The sequence below is a fragment of the Grampus griseus genome (assembly GCF_964374135.1).
Source record: "Grampus griseus genome assembly, chromosome: 14".
Classification (NCBI taxonomy): Eukaryota; Metazoa; Chordata; class Mammalia; order Artiodactyla; family Delphinidae; genus Grampus; species Grampus griseus.
Genome location: NC_139008.1, coordinates 45,431,903 through 45,458,066, shown reverse-complemented (window position 1 = coordinate 45,458,066; position 26,164 = coordinate 45,431,903). Strand labels below are relative to the sequence as shown.

At 48.1% G+C, this 26,164-nt stretch overlaps 1 protein-coding gene across 3 annotated transcripts in view; it reads right to left on the bottom strand.

Annotated features, from left to right (window-relative positions):
* The window catches only part of KIF16B (kinesin family member 16B), a 280,303-nt gene that overhangs the window by 240,822 nt on the left and 13,317 nt on the right, over window positions 1–26,164 (bottom strand). For all 3 annotated transcript variants that reach the window (XM_082670031.1, XM_082670032.1, XM_082670033.1), the window contains exons 2-3: window positions 7,124–7,193; window positions 4,954–5,067 (exon numbers count right to left, since the gene is read on the bottom strand). In XM_082670031.1, coding sequence (XP_082526157.1) covers window positions 4,954–5,067; window positions 7,124–7,193 — 184 coding nt within the window. The remainder of the gene's footprint in view (window positions 1–4,953; window positions 5,068–7,123; window positions 7,194–26,164) is intronic.

The following is a 26,164-nucleotide window of genomic DNA, read 5'->3' as shown; positions in this document are numbered from 1 at the left end:
GTCACTGGGCACACAGAGGGCGGCAGAGTGGGATCTGCACCCGGCCTCCCTGAAGCCAAAGCCTGCGCTTCTACAGGAGTAGACGCCGAGTCCTCTTCCCACGCTCTCGACATCAATCTGGAAGCCCCAACCCTACGTGGAAGGGCCTCCCCCGACAGACCCCCCCACACACACACACACACCCCTCTGTGAAGAAGCAGAACCAGGAATCCCAGGGGGACTCTGGGCTCCAGACTAACCATCTGAGGTTCATGTTCACCACTATATATGGAGTAGGAGGAAAACTAAATATTTCTTTAATGCTTTTCTGATTAGACAAAAACCAAAAGGCAGATGTCACTTTTAACCACTTCACAGAGTGCCACTGGAGAGAAAGAAGAGCCTTCCAAAAGCTTCTGGAAGAATAAAGGAAGGCTCTTCTCTCATACTTTTGTCTGAGGCTAAAACAGTCATGGAAAATATCATATTTAAACCAAACCCCACAGTTTTCAAAATGGAACTCTTCCCCAGGGTTAAAATCCACACCTGCTACTTTACTCCTCATTTAGTCTCCAGAAAGCTAACTCAGCTGGAGTTCCTCCAGACTCAGGGGGCCCCAGAGGGGGCGGGGGGCCTGGCACTGGTGGACGTGACCGCACGACAGGCCTAGAAAATGCAGGTCCGGAGGCGCTGAGACCCAGGCCTGGCTTGGTCCCAGCTTCAAGTCGGTTGGGGACCCAGAGATGCAGCAGGACGGTGCCCACACCTACGGGGTTCCCAGCAGGGAAAACCGGCTACCCCACTGCAGCTCCCACCAAGGACTGATTTACCATCGTCTACCAAACCGAGGTGGGGAAGGAAGGGGCTGCTCGACCGGCTGACGTCCTGCCCTCCTGGCCAGGGTCCCCGAGAGCCACTTCGCTGCTTGTCTGAGAGGTACAACGCTGACTTACAGAGCAAAGGGAGGCATCGCAGGGCCTCGCTTGAGGGGAAGTGCCCACAAGAGGGCGCTGTGAAAACAAAAGACTCTCCATCCAGCTGTCAACTGGGAAATTTTAGGTTTCAGGTTTCTCCGGAGTCGAATCAAGGAACAGGCAGTGCGAGATCAAAGCCTCCCTTTGTAGTCTGGACAACAATTAAGAAAATTAGACCTTACTTAATGGTCTTTAATTGACACGAGTATGGACTTAAATGGCTCACTGATTTTTTTTCTAAATCTAACATTAATTTGGAAGGAAGAAATAGGAACGGTCATCTTATTTGGAATTTGTTTAACATTATGGGAAACTTGACTTGTGCTATAGTAATGGGCATGATATATTGTCTCAAGATGCCTCTTCATTTAAATGATTTTTAAAAAGAAGAAAAAGACAAGGGCCGACATCACACTAAGCCTGCATCTTCCCATTTACAGCAGGGGTGAGAACTGTCGGCTCAGTTCCTGTGCAGGATCCAGCAGCATGAAAACTTCAGTCGATACAACACCAGCTATTAGAGATGAGGAAGATTACCTTCTCTTTAACAGAGTGTCTAAAAAATAGGTGTCTTCCCAAAAATGCCAAACTCACAAAAAAAGAGATCGGATTTGTGGTTACCAGAGGCGGGAGGCTGGGGGAGGGAGACTTGGAAGAAGGCGGTCAAGAGGTACAAACTTACAGGAGAAATAAGCGCTAGGAATATAATATACAACAATGATGACTACAGTTCACACTGCTGCATGATACACAGGAAAGTTGTTATGAGAGTAGATCCTAAGAGTTCTCATCACAAGGAGGAATTTTTTTTTCCTTTTCTTTTTATTGTGTCTATATGAGAGGATGGTTATTAATTAAACCTATTGCGATAATTGTTTCACGAGATACGTAAAGCGAACCCTCATGCTGTACACCTTAGACTTATACAGAGGTGTATTTCAATTATTTCTCAATAAAACTGGAAAAGAGGGGAAAAAAACCACTAGGAGTGTTCCTGGATCTCTGCTGGTTTTATTAACACGTGGTTCTGCTAGAAAGCAGTGCTTACTAACATATCTCAAAGGCTTTTTCAGTTTTGAACTGAATGTACGATATCAATAACCCGAGACTGTTCCTTGACTTTGGGTTCCAGAGTAAAGGAGCCAAAGCCTCTGAAGCGCGGACACCTGCAGTGGAAAGTCTCCTCCGCAGCTGAAAACTCTTCTCCTTCTCAAACTATTTTTAAACTCTGGGCAGCTATTTTTAACTCCCAAAAGAGCTAAACGTGGGCTTCCCTGGTGGCGCAGTGGTTGAGAGTCCGCCTGCCGATGCAGGGGACACGGGTTCGTGCCCCGGTCTGGGAGGATCCCATGTGCCGCGGAGCGGCTGGGCCCGTGAGCCATGGCCGCTGAGCCTGCGCGTCCGGAGCCTGTGCTCTGCAGCAGGAGAGGCCACAGCGGTGAGAGGTCCACGTACCACAAAAAAAAAAAAAAAAAGAGCTAAACGTGTTACTGCTTCCCTGACCTTGACTCTCACTGAACCCAGGATATGTGACCTGTTCCATAAATGAACTACCCACCCGTAGACGAGGCCTCTCAGTCAACAAACGCCTGCTGAGCATCTCCAGGGAGCCAGGCCCTGCTGTCCACGCCACCACTCCCGTCCCTGGGCTTTCCCTCGGCACAGCCCCTGTCCCCAAAAGGCCTCAAATCCAGGTTAAACAGGGGGGAAAATGCAGCCGCTCGCTGGGTAACTTAGGAGGGAAACCTTCATGGCCCTCATTCATCCTCTAATGAAGAGGTTCTGAGGACCATGTAATGAACCAGCTTTTCCCTTAAACTCCCTCGTACCAGCCCCTTCATTTGCATTCCTACCTGAAAGCCAAAATCTGGATTCCACTAGCTGCAACATTCTGTTCCTCACCAGACTCCTAGCTACCAACACTGACTGATCCACGTGCCTCAGGACCAAAGTCATCTTCGCTCACTCGCTCATCCATTTATTCATTCAACAGGGCTGCCCTGTCCACCTGTCACTGAGAACACACCAATCCTTAAACCCTTAAGACCTTCCAGGGGTATCTACACCGCCGTATGCATCAGCCCCAGGATCTCAACTCTGCTACTACTCAGTCGATTAGACCTACAGACTTGAGAAGGTTATTTAAGCTGAGTCTCCTTGACAAAGAAAAATGGAGCTAAAGTCGACCTCATTTGGTTCTTGTGAGGATTAAACGAGGCAGCACCCCTGAGCACCAAGCAGCGTTTCTGATTCCCCTGCAAACTCCAGCAGCATGAGTTCACCTTTCCTCTCCCGGCCCCTCTCTCATGCCCAGCACCCCATCTCTCCTCATGGCCCCCATTCCTACTGCTGTTGTCCTTCCTATGTTTCCCCAATACTGAATCAACAACTTGCAGATACTATCACCCCAGCCCTCTCCTTGGAACAACTTCTCCACGTTCACAGCCAATCTGAACTCCCAACACTTACATCGCCTCAGGAAGCCAGCCTCCTCCACAAACCATTCCTAAACCAACTACATTTCTCAAATGCTAAGGATCGTGCAACTCACCTGGGGATCTTGCTGAAAAATGCAGTTTGATTCAGTAGGTCTGGAGTAGTTCCTGAAATTCTGCATTTCTAACACTTTCCCAGGCAACGCTGAGATTCTAATACGTGGACACACCAAGTTACAAGAACCTACACCAGGATACCACTTCAAGATGCCATCGCGTGGGTCACAAGCCTGGGCGGGCAGGACAGGAATTTACGTTCGCTTTAAGACCTGGAGACCTGAAGCCATGCCTCTTAAGGAGCTGTTAACAAGCCAGGGAGAAGCCCCGCCATGCGGGCATGCTCTCCCCCCTACCCCACACCGTGTTTCACCAGAACCCCGCTCTGCTCCAACACCCTGCTTGCCCCACCCAGGGAAATACACTAGTCCTTCTGGTCACATGACACACCATCAAGCGACGGTCCCCTGGGAGGATCTTCAGGTCTGTTCTTATCTGCCCATGTCATGTCTACATTTCAGATCACAAAATCCTACAGCACAGGTTTCCTGGACAAATTCCAGCTTCATTCTAGGTTCTAGAAAGATTCTGAACAAAACGATCTTGCTTTCTAGAATCTTTCTTTCTAGAACCTACAATGATCCATCCAAGCAGGGGGAATGTGACTTGGGTGTGAAGTGTACCTCCTAAAGCTCTGCATCGCAGCAGGACTCAAGGCCAACTGAGTTGTGTGCCAGGCTTAGCAGTACACACAGGCAGACATCAGAGCTCCTGCGGATTCAGTTCAGACCACAGCAATAAAGCGAGGCACACAAATGTTTTGGTTCCCTGTGCAAATAAAAGTTATGTTTATACGATACTGTAGTCTATTAAGTGTGTAGCAGCATTTTGTCTAAAAAATAACATACATACCTTAATTAAAAAATACTTGCTAAAAAATGCTAACCATCATCTGAGCCTTCAACAAGTCGTAATCTTTTTGCAACAGTAACATGATAGATCATTGATCGAATATACTACTAATGAAAGAGTTTGAAATATTGCGAGAATTACCAAAATGTGACACAGAAACACGAAGTGAACAAATGCTGTTGGAAAAATGGCACCAACAGACTCGACACGGGATTGCCTCGACCTTCAATTTGCAAAAAAGCGTTAACATCGAGCACAGTAAAATGAAGTATGCCTGTAAATGTCCCCCCGAAAAATGCTTTACTTGCAAAGCTCCTTTAAAACAGTAATCACTGCCAAGTTTTGAAACAAAAATTATGATCATCACGCTCAGAAGTTTTAAAAAAAAAAAAAAATCAACCTTTTGGGGATGGAATTCATCTCAGGCTTAAGATAAATGGTGCTATATAATAAGCAAAAAGCTAAGTTAGCAAAGGCTAATTTTACATAAATCATATTCAGAAAAAAATTAGCAAGATGTTTTAAAGAATTTTAGGGTAGGCATGTTTTTCTCAATATGAAAATAAACCAAAACAGAGATTTTGAAAATACCATACCATTTCTTGTGAAACATAATCTGGACTTTGTGTATCAGCAGAATAAAAAGAAAAGTCATAGGTGAAGGTCTTGGTCCGTTCTCTTCCTGAGTCCCCAGTCCCTCCTTCTGGTATCTAGAAAGAGATGATTATGACAATAATAACAACAATGTAAGAGGAAAATAATAATAATGTGAAGAGCACTGTCAGCAAACAAGTAATCTGTCCAATTCAAGAAAAAAACTTCATAAAAAGCACACAAATGATCACCATTTTCCATTATTTATACCCTGGCTCAAATCCATTTAATTCCTCACCTCCTGAATGAATGAAGGAATGAATGAACAAGCAAGCAAACCTCAACTCCTCCCAGCAATTCAGGCTCCTACGATATGACCCAAGGCTACTTTTCTGGACATTTTATCATGATTACCTTATATGAACCTGACACTCCAGCCAGACGCTATGTTTTTCTGACTTCAATGCTTTTTATTGCTGGAGTCTGCACAACTCCACAGGGTGCTGTTCACAGAGATGACAATGTGAAAGCAGTTGTGTGATCCTGTGGCCCCACTGAAAACTGCAGGTCAGAGGCCTCCTCTTCCACAAAGCTCCCCTTGGGCACTGCATCCAGAAGTAATTCTCCCACCTCTGAGAGACGACTCTCCCAGGACACATTGTATTATGAGTCTATTGCATATGGTTGCGTACATCTTATCTACCTTGCTATGTACCAAAATTGAGGCAAAAACCATGTTTAAAAATCTTCATATGCCACCAAGGCCTCACACAGCTCCCTGGACATATGCAGAGTAAATGTAATGGGCATCCTATTTTCCAACATAATTCAGATACTATAGTATACATACTATAAAAAAAGAAAATTGTTTAAGGTTCTTATTATTAAAATGTTTAAAAATCCAGGCATCTATTCTGGTTATATCAGACAAGGCAATGTTTTGTAAAACTCAAAAAGCAACAGAGTAATCAAGGAAAACAGATTCCATAACACACAAAGGAAGGAGATTCATCCAAGGCCATGGGTCTCTCCACTCCGTTCCGGTAAATATGATGTTTGAATGACTTTGACCGCAGCACTGTGAGCACACAAAGGTATACGAAGAAGAGCAAAGCAGAGGTAACCAACAGCAGAGAAAGAACAAGTGACCGTGAGAAGATGTGGGAGGTCAAAGGAGGGAAAGCCAGGTGCGGGCCAAGCAGAGCCAGAAGGTAGAACTGCGGGCAGCGGAGAAAGAAAGACATTCCACTGGAGAATGCCTCAGGCCAAGGGGCACCAGAGCCTCAGAGGAGGCCTCTCGAAATGCCCAGAGCACGGCCCATGCGAAGATGGGCACATTCCCCAGCTTCTATCACTGGGGATCAAGTTGCACGACTTTGAAACTGGATTTCAAAGCGTCCAGTCCCTTGAGCCACGAATTAACAGAAATCCAACCAGAGACTGATCTGCACTTGGCCGTGGGGCACCAGGCCTCTGAAACCCAAACCTGTGAGCTAATGACAACTATCGGAGGAGGATGGGGTTGGGTTCATAAGGCACATGATTTCTTTATTATTGATTTTACACACTTATTTTTCCCCTAAGTGAAAAGTATTCAAGGTCCTTAACAAATTCACTAACCAAAGAAAGAAAAACAGGATACTTTAAGTACAAAAAGAACTCACCATCTCAGAAAATTCTGGGATTTTTTTTTCAATTTTCTTTTTTCCAGAAAAAAATTTCAGTTTTTTAAATTTTTCATCCTCTGAGTTTTGAATAATAATACCAGCTTCTCTTGCAAAGTTTACAAAATTATTTTCATTAAAAATGAAAACAAATCTAGGGCCAAAGCTTCTTTAATAATTCACAATGAGCCAACTGCCAGGCTAAGGATCCACCACAGGATACAGGATAGAAACGCCTGGGTCGGGGCTAAACCCATGAGGTCACCTCCCAGAGCTGCGGCTCAGGCCCGGCTCTCAGGTCAGCGAAACCAGGGACGGGACAGGAGACAAAGCATCAACCCTTTTGCTTTGTGACCAAGCCCAAGCCAAGTGCAAGCTGACGTGGTGGACTGAACAGAGAAAGGAGGGCTGTGGAAACAGCAGATGTGTTGTATTTACCCACAAGCCGCTGGACGCGGAAACAAACACACAACTCACAGAACTGGAGCCAGCCCAGGCCGCTACTTGCCTTTAAGTTTGTGATTGTTGTTTTGCTTTTCTCCATTTGAATAATGAATTTGGCTTCCAAGTCCTTTTCCCTGCAACACAAATAATTCAGCGTTGGTTAGGAGAGAAAAGACTGTTTTTACAATATTTGTTGTATTTACTTTTTACATATGGCAGTTTGTTTTTAAATGGCACGTGAAGCACAATCTCTGATACACCCCCGTCCTGAAACCTTACGAACGTAAACTTGAGGACGCACAAAACAGATGCCACCATCAAAAACTTAAGACTGAAAATACTGTGTTGGCGAACCCTGGAAGAACGTCTACCTGTGAGTCAAAAGGAGTCTATGTGAAATGACAGAAACCAGGGACATTGTGTGACTCGGATAAAAGAGAAGCCCCACCCACCCGGTACAGAAGAAAGTCACCATATCCCTCCATCCAGGATGAGAACTAAGAAGAAACAGGAGTCGTGCTCACAACCAGGTGCTGCTTCTAGAAGCAGCCAGGGCACTGTCCCCTCCCCCCACCTCCTTTCTATACCCATCCAGAAAATGTAATTCCTAGAAGACACCAGAACAGGAAGTTAAGAGAAATCCTAAAAAGTACAGTTCTCTGAAAGAAATGAGACTACACCCACACAATGGAGTGGGATGTCCCTGGCAAAGGAATGAGGAAGGTCTCTGTGTACTGCTGTGGACGGAGGCCAGGGTTCGTTAAGTGGGAAATGTGAGGTGGAGAAAAGTATACACGGGATGCTACTTGTATTTAAAGATAAAAAGGATCGTGTATTCATTTTTCGAAAGGTTGCCTATGGAGAAAGAAGATGAAGTGGAAGAGACAGGGAGAGAAGCTAGAGTTCTAGAAAAACACCTTGATCTATATAGATCATCTTTAGAATGATGAAAATAAGTTACACAAAAATAAAACAAAATTATTTTTATTAAATAACCTAAAACACAAAAGTAAGTTGAAGTAAATGAACCTGTGTGCCGCATGGTGAGAAAAGACCTCATGTGCTAATTCCTTAGGCGGGGGAATCTAGCCTAAGGAGAAAAAGAACTACAGAGCAAAGATATTGTGGGTTCAGGAATCATATTTTTGGTGATAAGTGTAGTTATCCTGGGATTTCTGTTTGTGTATTGTGGGATAATACATGAGTAATTATGTTGCTGCCGCTGAGGGACCAAGGATTTTGGTTGAAAGGAGATACAAACATTAGATTTGTTAAAAAGAAACTATAGGGGGCCTTCCCTGGTGGCGCAGTGGTTAAGAGTCTGCCGATGCAGAGGACGCGGGTTCGTGCCCTGGTCCGGGGGGATCCCACGTGCCGCGGAGCGGCTGGGCCCGTGAGCCATGGCCGCTGAGCCTGCGCGTCCAGAGCCCGTTCTCCGCAACGGGAGAGGCCACAACAGTGAGAGGCCCGCGTACCGCAAAAAAAAAAAAAAAAAGAAAAGAAAAGAAACTATAGGGCCAAAATGCAGTCACTTATGCTAAGCCCCACCAAGATTTAACACCTTACTTAATGTAGTTTCAGCCTCTCCCAGGAGTAAATCTTGAACCAATCAGTATGGAATTTCCTGGTCTACACTAATATGGTAACTTGCCTGGTAAGACCCCCCCTGCTGTCTCCAAGGGAAGCTGACTTTGCCTGAAATAATCCACTTTTTTAACTTCCTTATCACACCCTCCTTCTGCCCGTAAAAGCCTTCTATTTTGCACAGCTCCTGGCAGGGCCTTTCAGCTTTCTAGGTGGGATGCTGTCAGATTCATGAATCACTGAATAAAGCCAATTAGATCTTCAAATTCACTCAGCTGAATTTTTCTTTCACAGATTGCTGAGGCTAGGTAAAACCTCTGTAGTCCTGAATCTAAGTGGGAAATGCTAACATGAACTTTATCTGAAATTGAAAAAAAAAAGTACTCCCTAGCTTTGTCCTCTGAAAAGGCCTAGAATCTTATGGCCAAATTACAGTATCTAAATACCATTTTCCACTAAGGTAAGCCAGGGCTCATGGAGAGAGCCTCAACCCAAATATACAGGCGGACCTTGGACACGCCGCAGGTTGGGTCCAGACCACAGCAATAAAGCGAATATCACAACACAATGAGTCACACGAATTCTGTTGTTTCTCAGAGCGTATCAAAGTTATGTTTAAAATGTTCAATAGCATTATGTCTAAAAAAACAAGGTACGTACCTTAATTTTAAAATACTTTATTGCTAAAAACTGCTAACCATCATCTGAGCCTTCAGCAAGCGGTAATCTTTCTGCTGGTGGAGGGTCTTGCCTCAATGTTGACGGCTGCTGACTGCAGTGGCTACGGCAATTTCTTAATATAAGACAACAGTGAAGTTTACCTTGCCAACTGACCCTTCCTTTCCTGAACAATTTCTCTGTAGCATGCAATGCTATTTGATAGCGTCTAAACCACAGACTCAAATTGGAGTCAATCCTCTCAAACCCTGCTTTATGAACCAAGTTTATGTAATATTCTAAGTCCTTTGTTGTCATTTCAACTATCTTCACAGCATCCTCACCAGGAGCAGATTCCATCTCAAGGAACCACTTTCTTTGCTCATCCATAAGAAGCAACTCCTCATCCATTAAAGTTTTTTCATGAGATTGCAGCAATTCAGTCACATCTTCAGGCTCCACTTCTAGTTCCCTTGCTATTTCCACCACATCTGCAGTTACTTCCTCCACTGAAGTCTTGAACCCCTCAAAGTCATCCATGAGGGTTGGAATCAACTTCTTCCAAACACTTGCTAACATTGGTATTTTGACTTCTTCCCATGAATCATGAATGTTCTTAATGGCATCTAGAATGTTGAATCCTTTCCAGCAGGTTTTCAAGTTACGTTGCCCAGATCCAGCAGAGGAATCACTAGCTATAGCAACCATAGCCTTATGAAATATATTTCTTAAAGAATAAGACTTGAAAGTCAAAATTACTCCTTGATCCATGGGATGCAGAATGGATACCGTGTTAGCAGGCATGAAAACAACATTAATCTTGCTGTCCATCTCCATCAGAGCTCTTGGGTGACCAGGTGCATTGTCAATGAGCAGGAACATTCTGAAAGGAATCTTTTTTTTGAGACCGTCTCAACAGTGGGCTTAAAATATTTAGTAAACTATGTTGTCAAGAGATGTGCTGTCATCCAGCTTTTGTTGTTCCATTCATAGAGCACAGGCAGGGTAGACTGAGCATAATCCTTCAGGGTCCTAAGAATTTTGGAATGTAAATGAGTATTGGCTTTAGATTAAAGTCACCAACTGCATTAGTCCCTAATGGCAGTCCTAGGTGGCATCTTCTTCCAACAGAAGGCTGTTGCATGCACAACACTGATTATCCGTTGTTTACTGTAGCCACCTTCGTAGATGATCTTAACTAGGTCTTAACTAGATCTGGATAACGTGCAGCAGCTTCTACATCAGCACTTTGCTTCACTTTGCACCTTGACGTCACAGAGACGGCTTCTTTCCTTAAACCTCACGATCCAACCTCTGCTGGCTTCACACTTTTCTTCTGCAGCTTCCTCACCTCTCTCAGCCTTCACAGAATTGAAGAGAGTTAAGGCCTTGCCCTGGATCAGGCTGTGGCGTAAGGGAATGTTGTGGCTGGTTTGATCTTCTATCCAAACCACTCAAACTTTCTCCATGTGAGCAATAAAGCTGTTTCGCTTTCTTACTCATGTGTTCACTGCTGCAGCCCTTTCCATTTCCTTCAAGAACTTGTCCTTTGCCTTCACAACTTGGCTAACTGCTTGGCACAAGAGGCCTCGCTTTCAGCCTATCTCGGCTTTTGACATGCCTTCCCCACTAAGCTTAATCATGTCTAGCTTTTGATTTAAAGTGAGAGACGTGCGACTCTTCCTTTCACTTGAAGACTTAAAGGCCACTGTAGGATTAGTAAGTGGCTGACTTTCGATATTATTGTGTCTCAGGGAAGAAAACAGGCCCAGACACATCATTTCCCTACCCGGCTTGTTCAATAACAACAATAAACTACAGGGAATATAAAGGTGGAAGCAGAACGTATAGATTAAAAAAAGTCTAGCGATACATCAACCGACTGGATCTCAGTTCACATAGAAGAACATTTTTAGAAATAATAAGACATGTAGGGAAATGTTAACACTGACTAGATATGTGATGATACTAAGGGATTATTATTTTAGGTGTGATAACAGTATCACGGTGAGTTTAAAAAGGCCTTAACCTTTTAGAGACATACTGAAATATTTACAAAAGAAATGATGCCTGGGATTCATCTGAAAATAATCTGGGTGGGAGGCTGGGGGAGTGGAGGCAGGAGAGGGTAGCACCCTGGCCACCTCAGGATGAACAGAGACAGAACAAACACCAGCCAGAACAATGAAGCCCAAAGAGTATGTTGCAGGAAACACCATTCAAGTGCTACAGTGGATCCCCATGGCCTGGGTTAACTTTTCCAAGCCAGTCTGAGGAAGTACAGGGCGGGGCGCACAGAACACTGGCTTAGAGACAAATCAATGAAATCCCTCCTGCGTGCGTGTGTGGAGCCCCCAGTCCGCCCTCCAGGTCTTGGGCAGCTCCACTGTGGACCCAAAAGTGAGAACTGCCTCAGGGACACCCCGTGTTCACGACGCTGGAAAACAAACACTTGACTCAATCACCCGCTCCACCGCACTCAACTTCCAAAGTGCGCTCCGCCCAGCAGAGAGCCACGCAGATTCATTTTGTTAATGCCACACGTGCCACATCCCGGTCCCTCCCGTTGCCACCGGGGTCATTTCTCAGTCACTCGTCAACCTACCGTGTCTAGATCTTTCACTTTAGAACCACCAGTATTATCAACAGATACCTGCTGGGAGCACAAAACCATCCGGGGATCTCAGAGGACCAGACGTGACCACGATGGGTGCTCACACCGCCTGCCAGTTCTTACTTACAAAACACAAAGGAATGCAGGTCATACCATGCCCACCCCGCGCCCACCCCTCTCATGGGAAGCCAGAGGGTAAGGAATTCCAGGCTCGGACGGAGCCTTACACCTTGGGAGCAGCAAAGTTTAAAGGGCCCTCCCCAGGATCATTTATCCCAACCTGTAGGCAACCAAGATAATACCTGCCTAGTTTTAAATTAACATCCGCTCTATAAAAATACCAGGGAAGATACTGACGGAAAGGCCATTATGTAGCATTAGCGTCTTTTTTAACAGCCACTTCCGAAATCAAAACTGAAGATACTCCAGTAAAATTAAAAAACAAAAAAAAACAACTGGAAACGCTCGGTGGGTTTCAATGGGTCCACAACCTTGAAATGGCAGAGGCTGGGGTGTGGTGGGGAGGGGGAGGGGCAGCCTCACTTTTCCGAGGGACCACAGTTCCTTCAGCTTCTCAAAGAGCTCTGTGCCCCAAAACACGGGCACCCCAGCTCAGACCTGTTATTCAAAGTGCAGCCCAGGCACCAGCAGAGCCCAGAGCTCAAGGGATCACAGGCCCCCTGCGGACCCACCGAATGAAACCCACTTATGACAGGAACCCAGAAGCACCCCGACAACCCCTGATGCTGGGAAGCACGGCCCAGACACTATCTGAACATGACGGAGTCATAACCGGTCTTACAGTTACTCTCACGAAAGGAACTCCACCACACGTGATCTAGTTCGTATGCTGGGAAAACGCACTTTGTACTTTGACCTTTAAGTCTTATTTATAAAATCACATGACAGAACTGGATAGAACCCCAGTCAGCTGACACTGTCTCGACTCTTTGCTCCGAGTCGTATGGTGGCTTCTGACCAAGAGCAGTAAGTGCCTAACATCATCAGACCTAGGGAGTCATCTGAGTGTCGTGACACCCAGGCTCCCTCATCCTGAGCACCCGGCCAAGCTTCCCGCCCTTCCTGCACCCGGATGGTTTTCCAACATCGGTGTGGCGCTGCTGCCAACAGCTTAAAATCATGCTAAGTGACAATCACAGCCCATCAAGATTCAGACGGAAGCCATCTGTTCCGGAAAGGGAAGTTCACGAATAACAATTTCCTGGACTCCTTCCTTCTTAAGCATAAACACGAAAACTGTAAGAAAAAGATGGATATTTACTCTGAAAATAATCTCTAAGTATAGTGTTATAAATACAAGGAAGCTAGCTAGAGATTTAGCCACAGACAGCAAATCTCACTCTAGTTACTGAAAATACTCATGGAAAAGCCAATGTAATCTCCATAAAGCGGTTATGATGGCTGGAGTTATTACACATTGAAACGAACCCTTTGGTGCATTCATCCCTGGTAGATTCCAGGAGGCCGTCAAGCTTCCAAGTATTTCAGAGATGGAAGAAAGGACAAAGGAGGCCCCAGGCTCCCTTTCCTTCCACACTCTGCCAACCTGTCCCGCTCGGGCCCCACGTCCACTGGAGACCGGCTTCTGCTCGTGGCCTTCTCTGCACCTCCAGGGCCTCTAACTATCATAGGTGACTTGACGGTCCACGTGACACTCCCTCTGGCAGCCTTACCTCCTGTCCCCCCCTCCCAACCCAATGGTCAGTTACCCAGTCCCATCCAATCTACTGCCAGGCTACCGACCTTGGCCACCTCTCCCACTGTCCCAGATCGGCCACCACCACCCCTCTGGAGTCTCTTTGCCTCCAACCTTGTCCCCTCTCATCCACCCTCCACTCTGCTGTCAGAGGGATTCTTTCCAAATACACATGGGACCGTGTGGCTTCCCGGCTTTACAGCGACTTCCACAGGCCACAGGGTGAAGCCCAACTCCCAGCGGTACCCCAAATGCCTTCTGACTGACCCAACCTGACCATTCCACACTATCCATGCCACCCTCCTCCGGCCAACGCTCACCCTGGCCTTCCTGAGCCTTCGTTGAGCCTCTGCCCCACCCCCTAGTCAGCTGACCAGCTCCCAGCTCCCCAGACCGTGAACTTCTCAGGAGTAAGGACTAGGCCTACTCGGTTTACACCCTCAGGCCCAGGCACGGTGCCTCGCCTTGGAGGTGCTCACAAAACGGCTGTTGAATGTGATGGACCAACTGATGAAAGCACTGAATGAATGCTCTCCCCACCAGCTGCCCTTCGCCAGGCGCATCCCCTCCTTAGGGCCACTTGCCCCGATGACCCCCTCACCACCCTTGCTTCTGGCTTTCCCACCCAGGCCCTCGGGCGAGGCTTGTCCCAGGTCTGGTCTGACTCACCCACCCTGTAAACCTTCAGGAACGCCTACCCGGCTCATCCCACCCCCATGGGCTCCACCCCTGCTGGTGTCATCTCTCCAACTGGTCTAGAGGATCCCACTTCCTCTTCACCCCACAACCTGAGCCCTCCGGGCACAAAGGCAACGCCCGCAACCAGCGCTCGCTGGGTGCTTTGTCTTCCAGTCTTTCAGCTGAAAACTGTGCGACACCAGGCACTGAGATGTCTCCCAGTCCCAGGTCAATTTCCTCTGACATTTACGAAACATGGGAAATAAATCTTGACATTTTTCTCATGCTGAGGAAAATAAATCATCCTAAAATATTATTTGAACACTGACTTGATAATAGAGCAAAATGAACTATGCCTCTGCCTGGCCACTTTGGTGAATTGGGTTTCTCAAGCGAAAAGTCAATTATGGTTCACTCATATAAATAAGTAATTTATTTAAAAGGTCTGGAAACTAGATCATAAGACGCTACAAATGAACCCGCTGGAGTAAGTATGCTGAGTTATAGATCAATACTGAGGGGGGAGGAGGAGGGAAGGAGAAAGGAAAAGATGCAGAATATCCAGTCAGAGAAAGAGATGAATCATGTCAGCTCGCAGATATGAGAAGAGGAGAAAGCTTATTAGAAAAAAATAACCCTATGTTAATTCAAACACTTTGAATATGTTGTTAAATTAATCAGCATTTTAGATTGATTCCACTCATGCAGCTGATGGTGTTTGGTCACCCCATAATAAAACAGCTGGACTGGGTGACACTGAGATCCCCAAACTGGGCCACTAGCCTGGAAGATTATAATAAGAGTGGCTTATTCACCCTGAGTTCCAAAGTGAACCAGCATCCCCAAAGTCACCTGAAAAGTTACCTACTATGAACCAATATTTAACTGCCTTCATTTTGGTGGCCGAACACCCAAGAGCAAAAATTTTAAACTCTATTTTTAAAAAGAATGCATGAACATAACCTTCAAAAACTGTGAATCACTGTATTATGATATCACTTATATGTGGAATCTAAAAAAAATGGTACAAATTAACTTATTTATGAAACAGAAATAGAGTCACAGATGTAGGAAACAAACTTGTGGTTACCAAGGGGGAAAGGTGGGGATAAACTGGGAGACTGGGATTCACATATACACACTACTATATAAAAAAATAGATAACTAATAAGGACCTACTGTATAGCACAGGGAACTCTTCTAAATACTCTGCAATAACCTATATGGGAAAAGAATCTAAAAAAGAGTGGATATATGTACACATATAACTGATTCGCTTTGCTGTACACCTGAAACTAACACAACATTGTAAATTAACTGTACTCCAAAAAAAATTTTTAATTGTGAATCACTATACTGTACACCTGTAACTTATATATTATTGTACATCAACTCTACTTCAATTTAAAAATAAAATAGAAGTACAAATTAATTAATATAATTAAATAAAAAGAATGCATGACCTCCATGAGTACTACTACGGAAAGAAATCCAAGGAACACCGTTAGTGGGGGAAAGAATCAAGCATGCAGACGACGTCCAGTTTGCAGTCCAATAAGCAGATAAACAACATGGAGAGAAATGCACATCTATGCTTCTAGATGCACAGAACATCCCTGGACATTTCCGAAATGATAAGTGGGAAGCTGTTCGCAGTGAAAGCTGGTCACCTCTGGAGAGTACGTAGGAGCAGGACCTCAGGGGATGAGAAAATGAACTTAAAACACTTCCCTGTGGAAACTGTTTCAGCGTGATTCGATATTACTTTGATTAAAATAAGTTAGTTAATTAGAAGGCAAAAAGCCCCTGACTTTAAGCGCTGGGGTGGCTCCTTGGCGCCCCGGGGTGCGTCCGGGTCCTTACAGGGCTGGCTCACCGCCCCTCCCCTCCTGACTGTCCGGCCACACAGAGGACAGCTCCCCTTGGCCACAGCTCCCCCACCGTCGCCATCCACCACCTAGATTTGCCTCTGCCCCTCCCCACCCTCTGCATGTCCACCAGGCTCAGTGGTGTCAACACTCAACCCCAGACCAGATGCCCCCTCTTCGGGTAGCGGTCCTGCTCTCTAAGTGCTCGGTGAGCTGCTCAGTCTCTCCACCCCATCCAACGGCACGTCTCCTTTTCCCTTATTAGGGCTCCAGACAAACGACAGGGAACCCAGTTAAATGTGAATCTCAGATAAACGAGTCATGTTTTAGCGTAACTGTATCCCAAATACTGCCTGAGACCTACTCAGACTTTACTTCGGCTTGCTGACTTGCCACCACTGTGCCCCGGGAGCACCCAGCGGGCTCTCCCACTTCGATGCACGTGGACACTCGCCTCCCTCCCCCAAGCCCAGAGAGTGAGCAGCCTCAGCCCCCAGCGCAGTAGTGGATGCTCCGTCAAGAGGTGCAGCCTCGCCCGTGTCAAAGTGTGAAATCAAACTCAGGGCGGGCCACTCTCCTGCAACCCTCTCTCCCCAGGCTACTCCTCAGCCTTTCTGGCCGGTCCTAAACACTCAAAGATCTTGCTGACCTAGCTGCTGTCCATCAAAATCACAAAAGCATCAGCTCGACTCCTGAGAAAAGCCCAAGGGTTGTTCTCCTGAAAGAAATCCAGGAGTGGCTTTTTCAGGCCATCAACCTGACTGCATCTCGGAACACACCTCGCCACACAGTGCTCAGCTGGAGGTCAGCAGCGCCATGACCTACATCCCAGCCAGGAGTCTGCGCAGCCCTCCTCCGCTCCCCGGGGGCTGCTCCGCGGCCGAGCCAAGGGCAGCAGTGCCGTCACAGCCTCAGATGCCATGCCGGGAGCATCTCGGGCCAAGCGAAAGCCTCCGCTGACCCCTGCCACTGCGGGACGGGGCCGTCAGGCTGTGCCTTTTATGATCTTCCCTGGCCTCCAGAGGGTGTAATAAACCTAAAAACTTAGGCAAACAGGCAACTGTTCCGGGCTGGGATCCCGGAGGAACAGACGATCGGGGGGCAGCCTGGCATGCAGGGTGTTCATTAGGGTGTTCATTAGGGTCAGGCCCTGGGAAAGGAGGAGAGGGCAGCAGGACAGGGAAGAGGGAGCAGCGGGCTGTGACCAGATCCAGGGGCAGCCCTGGCTGACCCCACAGACTGCTCTGGAGTAACGGTGGCCCCTTCACACCCCCGCATTGTGCAGCCAGGGACCAGGACCACAGGCTGCCTGGGAAAGGGGCTAGGGCCCCTGAGGGGCTGACACTGAAGGCCGTGCAGACAGCACTCCAGAGGCCGGGCAAGAAGCCCTTCAGCAAAGGATGCTCTGGGCATCAAGCACGGGGTCCACCACCCCAAGTCCCCTTAAATCGATGCTGCAGAGGGTGCTGACGGGCAGCAGCTTCCACCATCCCCAACTCCCCAGCAGGGAGCGAGGAGCTGGGGCTCCCAGGCCAGAAAGAAGGCAGACACCTGCTTTCAGTTTTCCGCTGAAGGAAGGACAGCCCAACAATCAGAAGTGTCTCAATACAAACTGAGCTGCCCTGAGATGCACAGAATCATCACCGAGGACGTCTAGCCCGAGGCCGACTGATCCCTACCCAGGACGCCGGAGGGGGAGGTTTACGTATTCCTTCAGTCCACGAATATCAGTGAGACCGTCAAACGCCAAACAGCACTCTCTCTGCACAGGGATAAAGCAGTAAAGAACACGGACAGAGTATTGTCTGGAGTCTTCATTTTAGTGGAGGGGTTAGAAAAAAATAAATACAATACCATTTTAGATACTGGTTAAGTGCTGGGAAGAAATGAAAGGGTGTCATGGGCTAGGACTGGGGTCAGAGGCAGGGGGAGGCAAGTCGTTGCAGAAGACCTCTCCAAGGGGGTGGTGTGTGAGCCAAGGGCCGACTGGAGCGAGGCAAAGACCTGGGAAGGGCACGGCAGGTGCAGAGGCCCCGGGGCGGGAGCCAGCCAGAGGCCTGGGGGTAGAGCAAGAAGGCCAGCGGGCCTGCAGGAGAACGAGCGGGGAAGCAAGACGAGATCAGAAAGGGGGCAAGGGCCAAATGATGCCAGGCCTCGCAGGAACTGAGAGGCGACAGGAAGCCACAGACCCGGGAGGTCGTGTGCACGGGGGTGGCAAAATGCTTCTATATTTTTAAATGATCCCTCCAGCTGCTGCTCAGACTCTGGAGCGGGGAGAGTAGGGCAAGGAGACCAGTCAGGAGGCTAATACAGGCCACGTGGGAGATGCTGGACCGGGGATGAGAGCAGAGACGCGTCCAAAAGACAGCTCAGCCAGATCTGGGTCCCCAAGCCCTGCCGAGCAACAGAATAATGTGAAGAGCCCAGACCTCCCAGAAGAGGATCTCCAGGACGGGGACCAGGCATCTGTATTTAACCTCCTAGGAGACGCTGATGACCACGCCGGCGTGGGAGCTGCTACCCTCGTTGCCCAGTGATGCCCTCCTCAACTCTGAGAAGCTGGGATCCTAAAGAGCGTGGAAGCCTAACTGCCTTGCAGCTCCTTCTGAGACGCGCTTTGCTCAGTGGTCTCGTCCCTTCCTCTGAATCCCCAGTTCCAGAATAAAAACCCAGCGCAGGGCTGTGCCTTCTGCTGGGTCCAGCTGGGGCCTCTCTTCTGAAGTCTACACCATCGAGAGAGAGAGAGCAGGTAGCAAAACAGCATGAAAACTTCTGATTCAATTTGCAGTGAAAAAGAAAGAAGGGGGCTTCCCTGGTGGCGCAGTGGTTGAGAGTCCGCCTGCCGATGCAGGGGACGCGGGTTCGTGCCCCAGTCCGGGAAGATCCCACATGCCGCGGAGTGGCTGGGCCCGTGAGCCATGGCCGCTGAGCCTGCACGTCCGGAGCCTGTGCTCCGCAACGGGAGAGGCCACAACAGTGAAAGGCCCGTGTACCGAAAAAAAAAAAAAAAAAAAAGAAAGAAGGGAAGGGAAAATAATATGTACATACACCAAGTAACTATTTTCCCAATTCCCCTAAAGAAGGCACATAACTAGTAGCATTCTAGAAGCACAGGAGCAAAGTTAATTCATGGCATATAATGAATGCCTTACTCTGGGCACTGCACTTAATTCTGTCATGGAACCCTGGTCCCAGTTAGGAAAAGCTGGAAGATAGCTCAAGAATTTCATACATTACAAAACTCAAGCCCCAAACCATGAAGGACTAAATTTTGCTTGAGGCTGAAGATGACAATGACACTTTCACAGGGAATTTTGGACACGCTGCAGGGGGAGCACCTGGGGCCCAGATGCTGAAGGCGACAGGGGGCTCAGGTAAATGGCGGTGACAAGAAGTGGGCTCAGGAGACCCCACCACCTGGTCTCAGCCAGAGGGAAACCGAGGCCCTGGAGGTTAAGTGACGGGCTCAAAGTTGCTCCTATAGTCAGCGCTGGGAAAGGCTGGAGGAATTAAGCCACAGAGAACCGCCAAGGGCACACTAGCACCCCTAACCTGATTTCAGCTACGTCCTCCTGAAGGTAGGAGCAAGGGATCCCAGTGGGCTAGGTCAGCACGTTTAAGGGGTTCACGGGAAGATTAGTGTAAACAGGTGCAAGTCACCAACTGCACCAGGCGCCGGATGGGGGAGCGCAAGAAGCCCATCCAGCCTCAGGTCCACACACACGTGTCACCCAAGCGCCCTGCCACGTTCCAAACTAGCCCTTCTGCCAGGACACACAAAGATCCCCCCGCTGGTCCCTCTGCCTGGAAGGTACTTTTCTCCTCCATCTTACTTATCCTTCAAAACACTTATAGATGTCTCCTCCTCCAGGAGGCCTTCCCAGAACAAGCCCCAGCCAATAGCTTCTGTGTGATGGCCCATCACTCACCACATCTGCTGCGTGACAGCCCACAACACACCACACCTGAGGTGCAATAGCCCCTCACTCACCACAGCAGTTTCCACTTTCTACCCATTTACTGCTGGGCCAGTACATTTTGTCTTCCCCACCAGTCTGGATGCTTCCTGAAGGCAGAGATAATGCCCTGCTTTTGATACATCCCACAGTATGTAGACTGTCTTTATGTACAGCAAGCACTTGGATGGATGAATGAACGAATGAATGAGTAAGCAAATGAAAGAATGAAACACATGAACTGAAAACAAGACAGTTTTCTTAAACTCAAGCACTAAAGTGAAGGAAATGCTTCCAAGTTTACTACACGTTTTCAATTTTTAAATGCAGATGAGTTTTGCCCCATAAATACCGGTTCCCTCGGCAGATGTTAACTCCAAAGCTCACTCTCCCCGCAGACCCACAGCTGTGACTCTGACTCCAAGACCAAGGCACAGGGACCTTCTGTCTCTTTTGAGTCACAGGAAAGAGGAAAAACAAGGATGTGCATGTGGCCAAACTTCTTCAATGTGCTTCTCCAAACACACAAGCAACATATTCATAAACAAAATTGCAGGACTTTTTCTCCAGAAGACTTCACTTGGAGTCAGAGTGGAATAAGATGCAGTCTTGGTCTCGAGTAGCATTTCCACCAAGCCCTGCATCTGGTGTTGCCCAGCAGAGTGGGTTAATTGTTGTGGGGGGAGCATTAGGCTTTGGAGAGCTGGGTGCAAATCCTGGTTCTTAGCTCTGTGACTTCCGCACTTCATTTAACTTTGCTGAGCCTTTGTTTCCTCCTCACCTGTAAAAGTACTGAGCTTCCCTCACGTGTAATTTTTTGCTGGAAGATGTGACAGAGGAAAGCAGGCCCCACAAGGCCAGGCACCAGCAGACCACCGATATGCTCTGTCACTTTTGGCACAAATCCAAGATCCATCCATTTATTCAACAAACGTGCACTGTGCCTCTCCTGCCCTCTGGGAACTTACATTCTGGTGGGACGATTCATTTTAACAAAACCTTTGCATTCCTTTCCCGAAAGAGATGGAAATGGAGGAAATCCAGAAAATATATTTTGCCAAATATTCTAGCCAGATCTCAGAAAAATGAGGAGCCACAATATAGCTGATCTTCGTAAATTTTGTTTATAAAATGCTTATCTTCATCAACACAATGCAGAGGCCACGGTTCATAAAAAAGACAAGAGTATCAGAAACACCAAAATTCTTTCACTTATTTTTAAATGCCTGTGAATTACGTCTAGTTATTCTGACTTAATCCACACTGTCTGACCTGAAGACGTGACACACACTGTCCTTCCCGCACCGTGGCCAGCAGCTCCCTCCCTGCCCCCCTTGGCAAGCATGCAATGCTCATTCATATATTAAATTAATGGGAGCAACAGAGGCCAGAGGCAGGACTAGGTCAACGGACAAACACAAACGTCTCCCCTTTACGAGGCTCTCTGGGGATGCAGGGGCATCCCTGCATCCTGCCGATGCAGTTCTTGCCCTTCAACAGCCCACGATCACCCGCAGTGGGTGAGAGCAAACAGGCTATAAAAGCAAAGCCAGCTTGGGGGTGGGGTGAGTGGCAGGGAGGCCGGACCAAGGAGACGGGGCTTCAGTTGGCATCGTAAGTGAGACAAAGTCGGCCCAGAAAAGAGGCCCAATCATTACCTCAACAACACCCACGTTTTTATACTAGGAGAGAGGAGGCAGGGCCCCAGGAAGTTTCACCTGCAAAACATCAGGCCATTAACAGAAGAGCAGGCTGACCTTACCGGGGGCGTCCGGTCCCTGGAGCACATGTAGTCAATCACCTCCCGGCAAGGCCTCCCGCCCCAGGGCTCTCCAGGGGCTTTAGAGCCGCTGATGCCCAGCTGCACCCCATATTCATTAAACCCGACTCTCCGGGGTGGTAAGCCTCAGCTCGAAACGGAGGCCCGTGTCCCAACCTTCTGCTGAATGTTTCAGAGGGACAAGCTGGGACTCACCCATACTCAGATATCACCACCAAAGCCTGAAAAGGAAAACAAACCATAACCTGGACCTGTGAGAAACCAGGTGAGAGAGAGGGAAACAGACCAAGCAGGCCACCAAAACCCCAGGCAAAGGAGAAAACGCCCCCCGCGTGGGCAGGCAGCATGCTCAGAGCTGCAGCTGAGGTTCGGGTCCGAAGAGCCGGGCTGAGGTTCTGGATCTGTAACCGACCAACCCTTTGAGGACCACTAGGCCTGTCCACCCATCCCCAAACCTGCCTCCGAGGGGGTGCCAGGTTCAGAGGGCAGACCACTAAGCCTCGCAGGCACAGAGGCTGTCCTTACTCAGTGCCCCCCACAGAGCCCACAGAGGCTCCCTGCCCAGCCGCATCTCCCAGGGGCACCCGCCCCCACGTCCCCTCTTTTCTGATCTACGTGGCAACCAGGAGAGGACCAGCATCTCTAAGCACTCAGTGAAATTCACAGAGGCTTGTGGCGCAACAGTGGGATGAGCAAAGGACACTCAAAGATGACCCCTCCCCAAAACAAAAACGGACAACACTGACACTGTAGGGAGGTGGGAAGGGGAAATGTGTAAAGTGAACAACAGTCTTAAACGAACAAGGAAAGGAGGACGATTTTTAAACCTCCATTATAAACCAGAAGTTTTACAATGGCATCCCAGGGTGAGGGCTGGTACAGGCCATGTTCTAAAACACCTACCGGGGTAGGGATAAATTAGGAGTCTGGGATTAACAGACACACACTACCATACATAAAATAGGTAAACAACAAGGACTTACTGTACAGCACAGGGAACTACATTTGGTATGATGTAATAACCTATAATGGAAAGAATCTGAAAAAGTATATCTATATATATAAATGAATCACTTTGCTGTACACCTGAAACTAACACAACATTGTAAATCAACTCTACCTCATAAAAAATTATAAAAATAAATAAAACATCTTTAATTCATTGTATTTTTAAAATCAGAAGGTTTTACATACAAATCTGGGTTTCCGACTTCTCTGGAAGCATCCACAGGAGAGCAGGGCCTGCTCCCCGCTACTCGCCTGGCTCCCCAAACCTGAGAGCCGAGACACCCTCAGCCCCCCACCTCCCCCCCACCCCAGGAAACCCAGAGACTTCACAGAAGGGACAGTGCCTCTAACAGCAAAATCCTTTTTGTAAATTACGAACCGGCGGCAAATTTAAAGGATCTGATCGTGGTTTCTCAAACTTCATGCACTTTCTGCTGGATGTCATTACCTCCCCCAACCCATGGTGCCTGGACAGGGGACAGAGCCATGGAAATGCTGGCAGAGGCCTCGAAACTGATCAAGCTGACTTTTAACAACATATGATCTCACTCAGCCAGGAGCAAATAGGTCTGATTTGTTCAGGTATTGAGGATTTATTAAAGAAACCACCAGCGAGGGGCTTTCTCTCTCATGTCCTTCTGTCTTTTCAGTGTGGGCTGCACCCTCCTTAATTCTCACAACTCCCTGACAGTATCTTCAACCCTGCGTGAACTCAAGACACCTTTGGAAGAATGAAGCTGCCCTTCCCCGGAGCTGTAATGCCCGTGTAGCATTCTAACGTTCTTAGTTCGAGAATTCATCCCAGGTGCCTTGAAATTGAATACTCTACCACAATTTACAGGCAGAAATAAGAGCAATCACCTCATCATCAAGCCAGGAGGGCCTGAGGTAAGAAAGCCCTCTGATACCCCCAGGCTTTTTGCAATAAAACAGAGAGAGCAAAACAGGTCTGGCCTCATCTCTGCGGCTGGCTGAGCAGGGAGTCCACGCACAATAAAGCAGGCCCCTCCTACGACAGCCACACAGGGCGAAGGAGGTCTCAGGTTGCACCTGGCCAAGACCTACACCTCTAGTTTGGACGTCATTTCAAAGGCAGAGGGGAGGAGGGGGCGAAAGCCAGCCCCTCCGTAAGGAGTCTCACTGATAACGGGATGACATCAGAGAGCAGGTCTGCTTCTGTTTCACTCGAGGCCTCAGCTCTCAAGTGTCGCCTTCCTGTTCTTTGATGATTAATCGAGCTTTTTCACTTGGCCTCCACTCTGCTGCACACTTCGATGCTGCCTCTGAGCCCCTCACATTCCGTGGCTCTGCTGTTGGCATTTTCAAAGCTTGACTAACCCACTTCAGCATCTGAAATAGGAGGCTCTCCAACAGGAGTGCAGAGACCTGGCCCCGGGCTTGCCACGAGTCACATAGGGAAGGGACTTGAGAACAGCTGTGTCTGCCTCTGAGGTTAAATGAGTGGACAAAATCACATCACGCTGAAGCCACACAGAGAAAGCAAACTGCTGGTCCCGTTCTAGCAAATGCAACGTTAACATACAGCCACAAGGAACTGCTCTCGGCCCTCGTGGGAGGCCTCTGGGCCTCCACGGGCTGTTCCCTCCACGTGCTGTTCCCTCCACCCGCTACACCTGTCCTCCGCGGCCGATGCCCACTGCAGGCCCAACTGAGCCGTCTCTCCCTCCAAGGGCCTTCCCTCAACACCCCAAGTCTCAGTGAGACCCCAACATGGGCTTCCACATGCACCACAGGACCTGGTCCCACAGAGGCAAGGTCTGTGCCAGGCTGGTGGTCCACCGTATCCCCAATATGCAGCCCAGTGGCTTTTCATGGTTTGGGGGGCTCTGCAAGATCAAAACTATTTTCATAATGGCACCAGGACATTATCATTTGCCTTTTCACTCTCACTCAAGACGGCCCAGTGAAGTTTTCCAGAGGCTACAAGGTGTGTGACGACGGGTCATTCTGATGGCTGAGGGACTGTGTGCTTGTGTATTCTTCTGTTCTAAAAAGAGTCTGTTTTAATTTCTAATGTGGTAAAGATATCAATATAACCCACAAAAACAAAAGCTCTTTGGGGTCAACAATTTTTAAGGAATCCCCAAAACTTTGAGAACTGCTGGTCTACCACAAGGCCTGGCATACACCCAGCAGAGTTTAAATACTGTATGAATTAATCAATCAATCAATGATAGCCAGATGAAACCTCTATCAATACACTGATGTCTACTTTGTAGTCTGGTATGGACAAAGGATGGAAAAAAGAGGTGCCCAGGGGTCAGTTCACTCTTTCCTGGTTAAGAAGGGAAAGAAACAGATTCCCCAGCTGTTTGGCTGGGTAGTAGGTGGATGGCTAAGTAAGGAGATGAGTGAGTGGGTAGATGGCGGGGGCAGGGGGAGATGTATGGGTGGAAGGATGGATAGGTGGATGGATGGGTGGGTATGTGGATAGGTAGGTGGATGGATGGATGGATGGATGGATGGATGGATGGATGGATGGATGGATGGATGGGTGGGTGGGTGGACAGGTGGATGGATGGATGGGTGGATGGCTGGTGGCAGAGCAGGTGGGCGGGAAAGTGGGTCCACTCCAGCTGCAATGCACTAGCTCCCACCCCTCCACGTTCAGTCACACCTGATGGCCCCCCAGATCAGCCTGTCAGTCTCACTCCCTGGTTTTCTAACACACAAATTTCATCATGTTACACCCATTTGTAAAATGGTTCCCTTTATCTACAGAATCAGCTTTAAGTTAAATCATTTTAGAGCAGTGGAAAGGAAGAAACAATAATAACGTCCAAGACAGCACAACCTCCAGAATCTGGACCTCTCACCTCTCCGCCCCTGTGCTCACCAGCCAGCTGAAATGTCAGCAGTGTCTCAACACTGCAGCTCCCCAATCTCACTCCACAGTTTAGGGCCTCTGGACACTTTCTGCTTAAAATGCCATTGCCCGCCTTGTCTGCCTGGCCAACTCACTGTACAGAGTCCTGCCCTCAGACACAGAATCCTCCAGGATACTCCTCCCAGCCCTGAGAAGGAGCTACACTCAGCACCTCTACAGCCACACACCACTGTGCCCTGAACACCCAACGTCACCCACACAACAGGGGACATTCTCTTTGTGGCTACTGCTCCCACTAGATCGTGAGCTACTAGAAAGCAGGAATCATGCCCTTGCTCCTCTCTGACCAAAGCAAAAAGCCCAAGAAAAGCTCAATGGCCAGACAGATGCCAAGG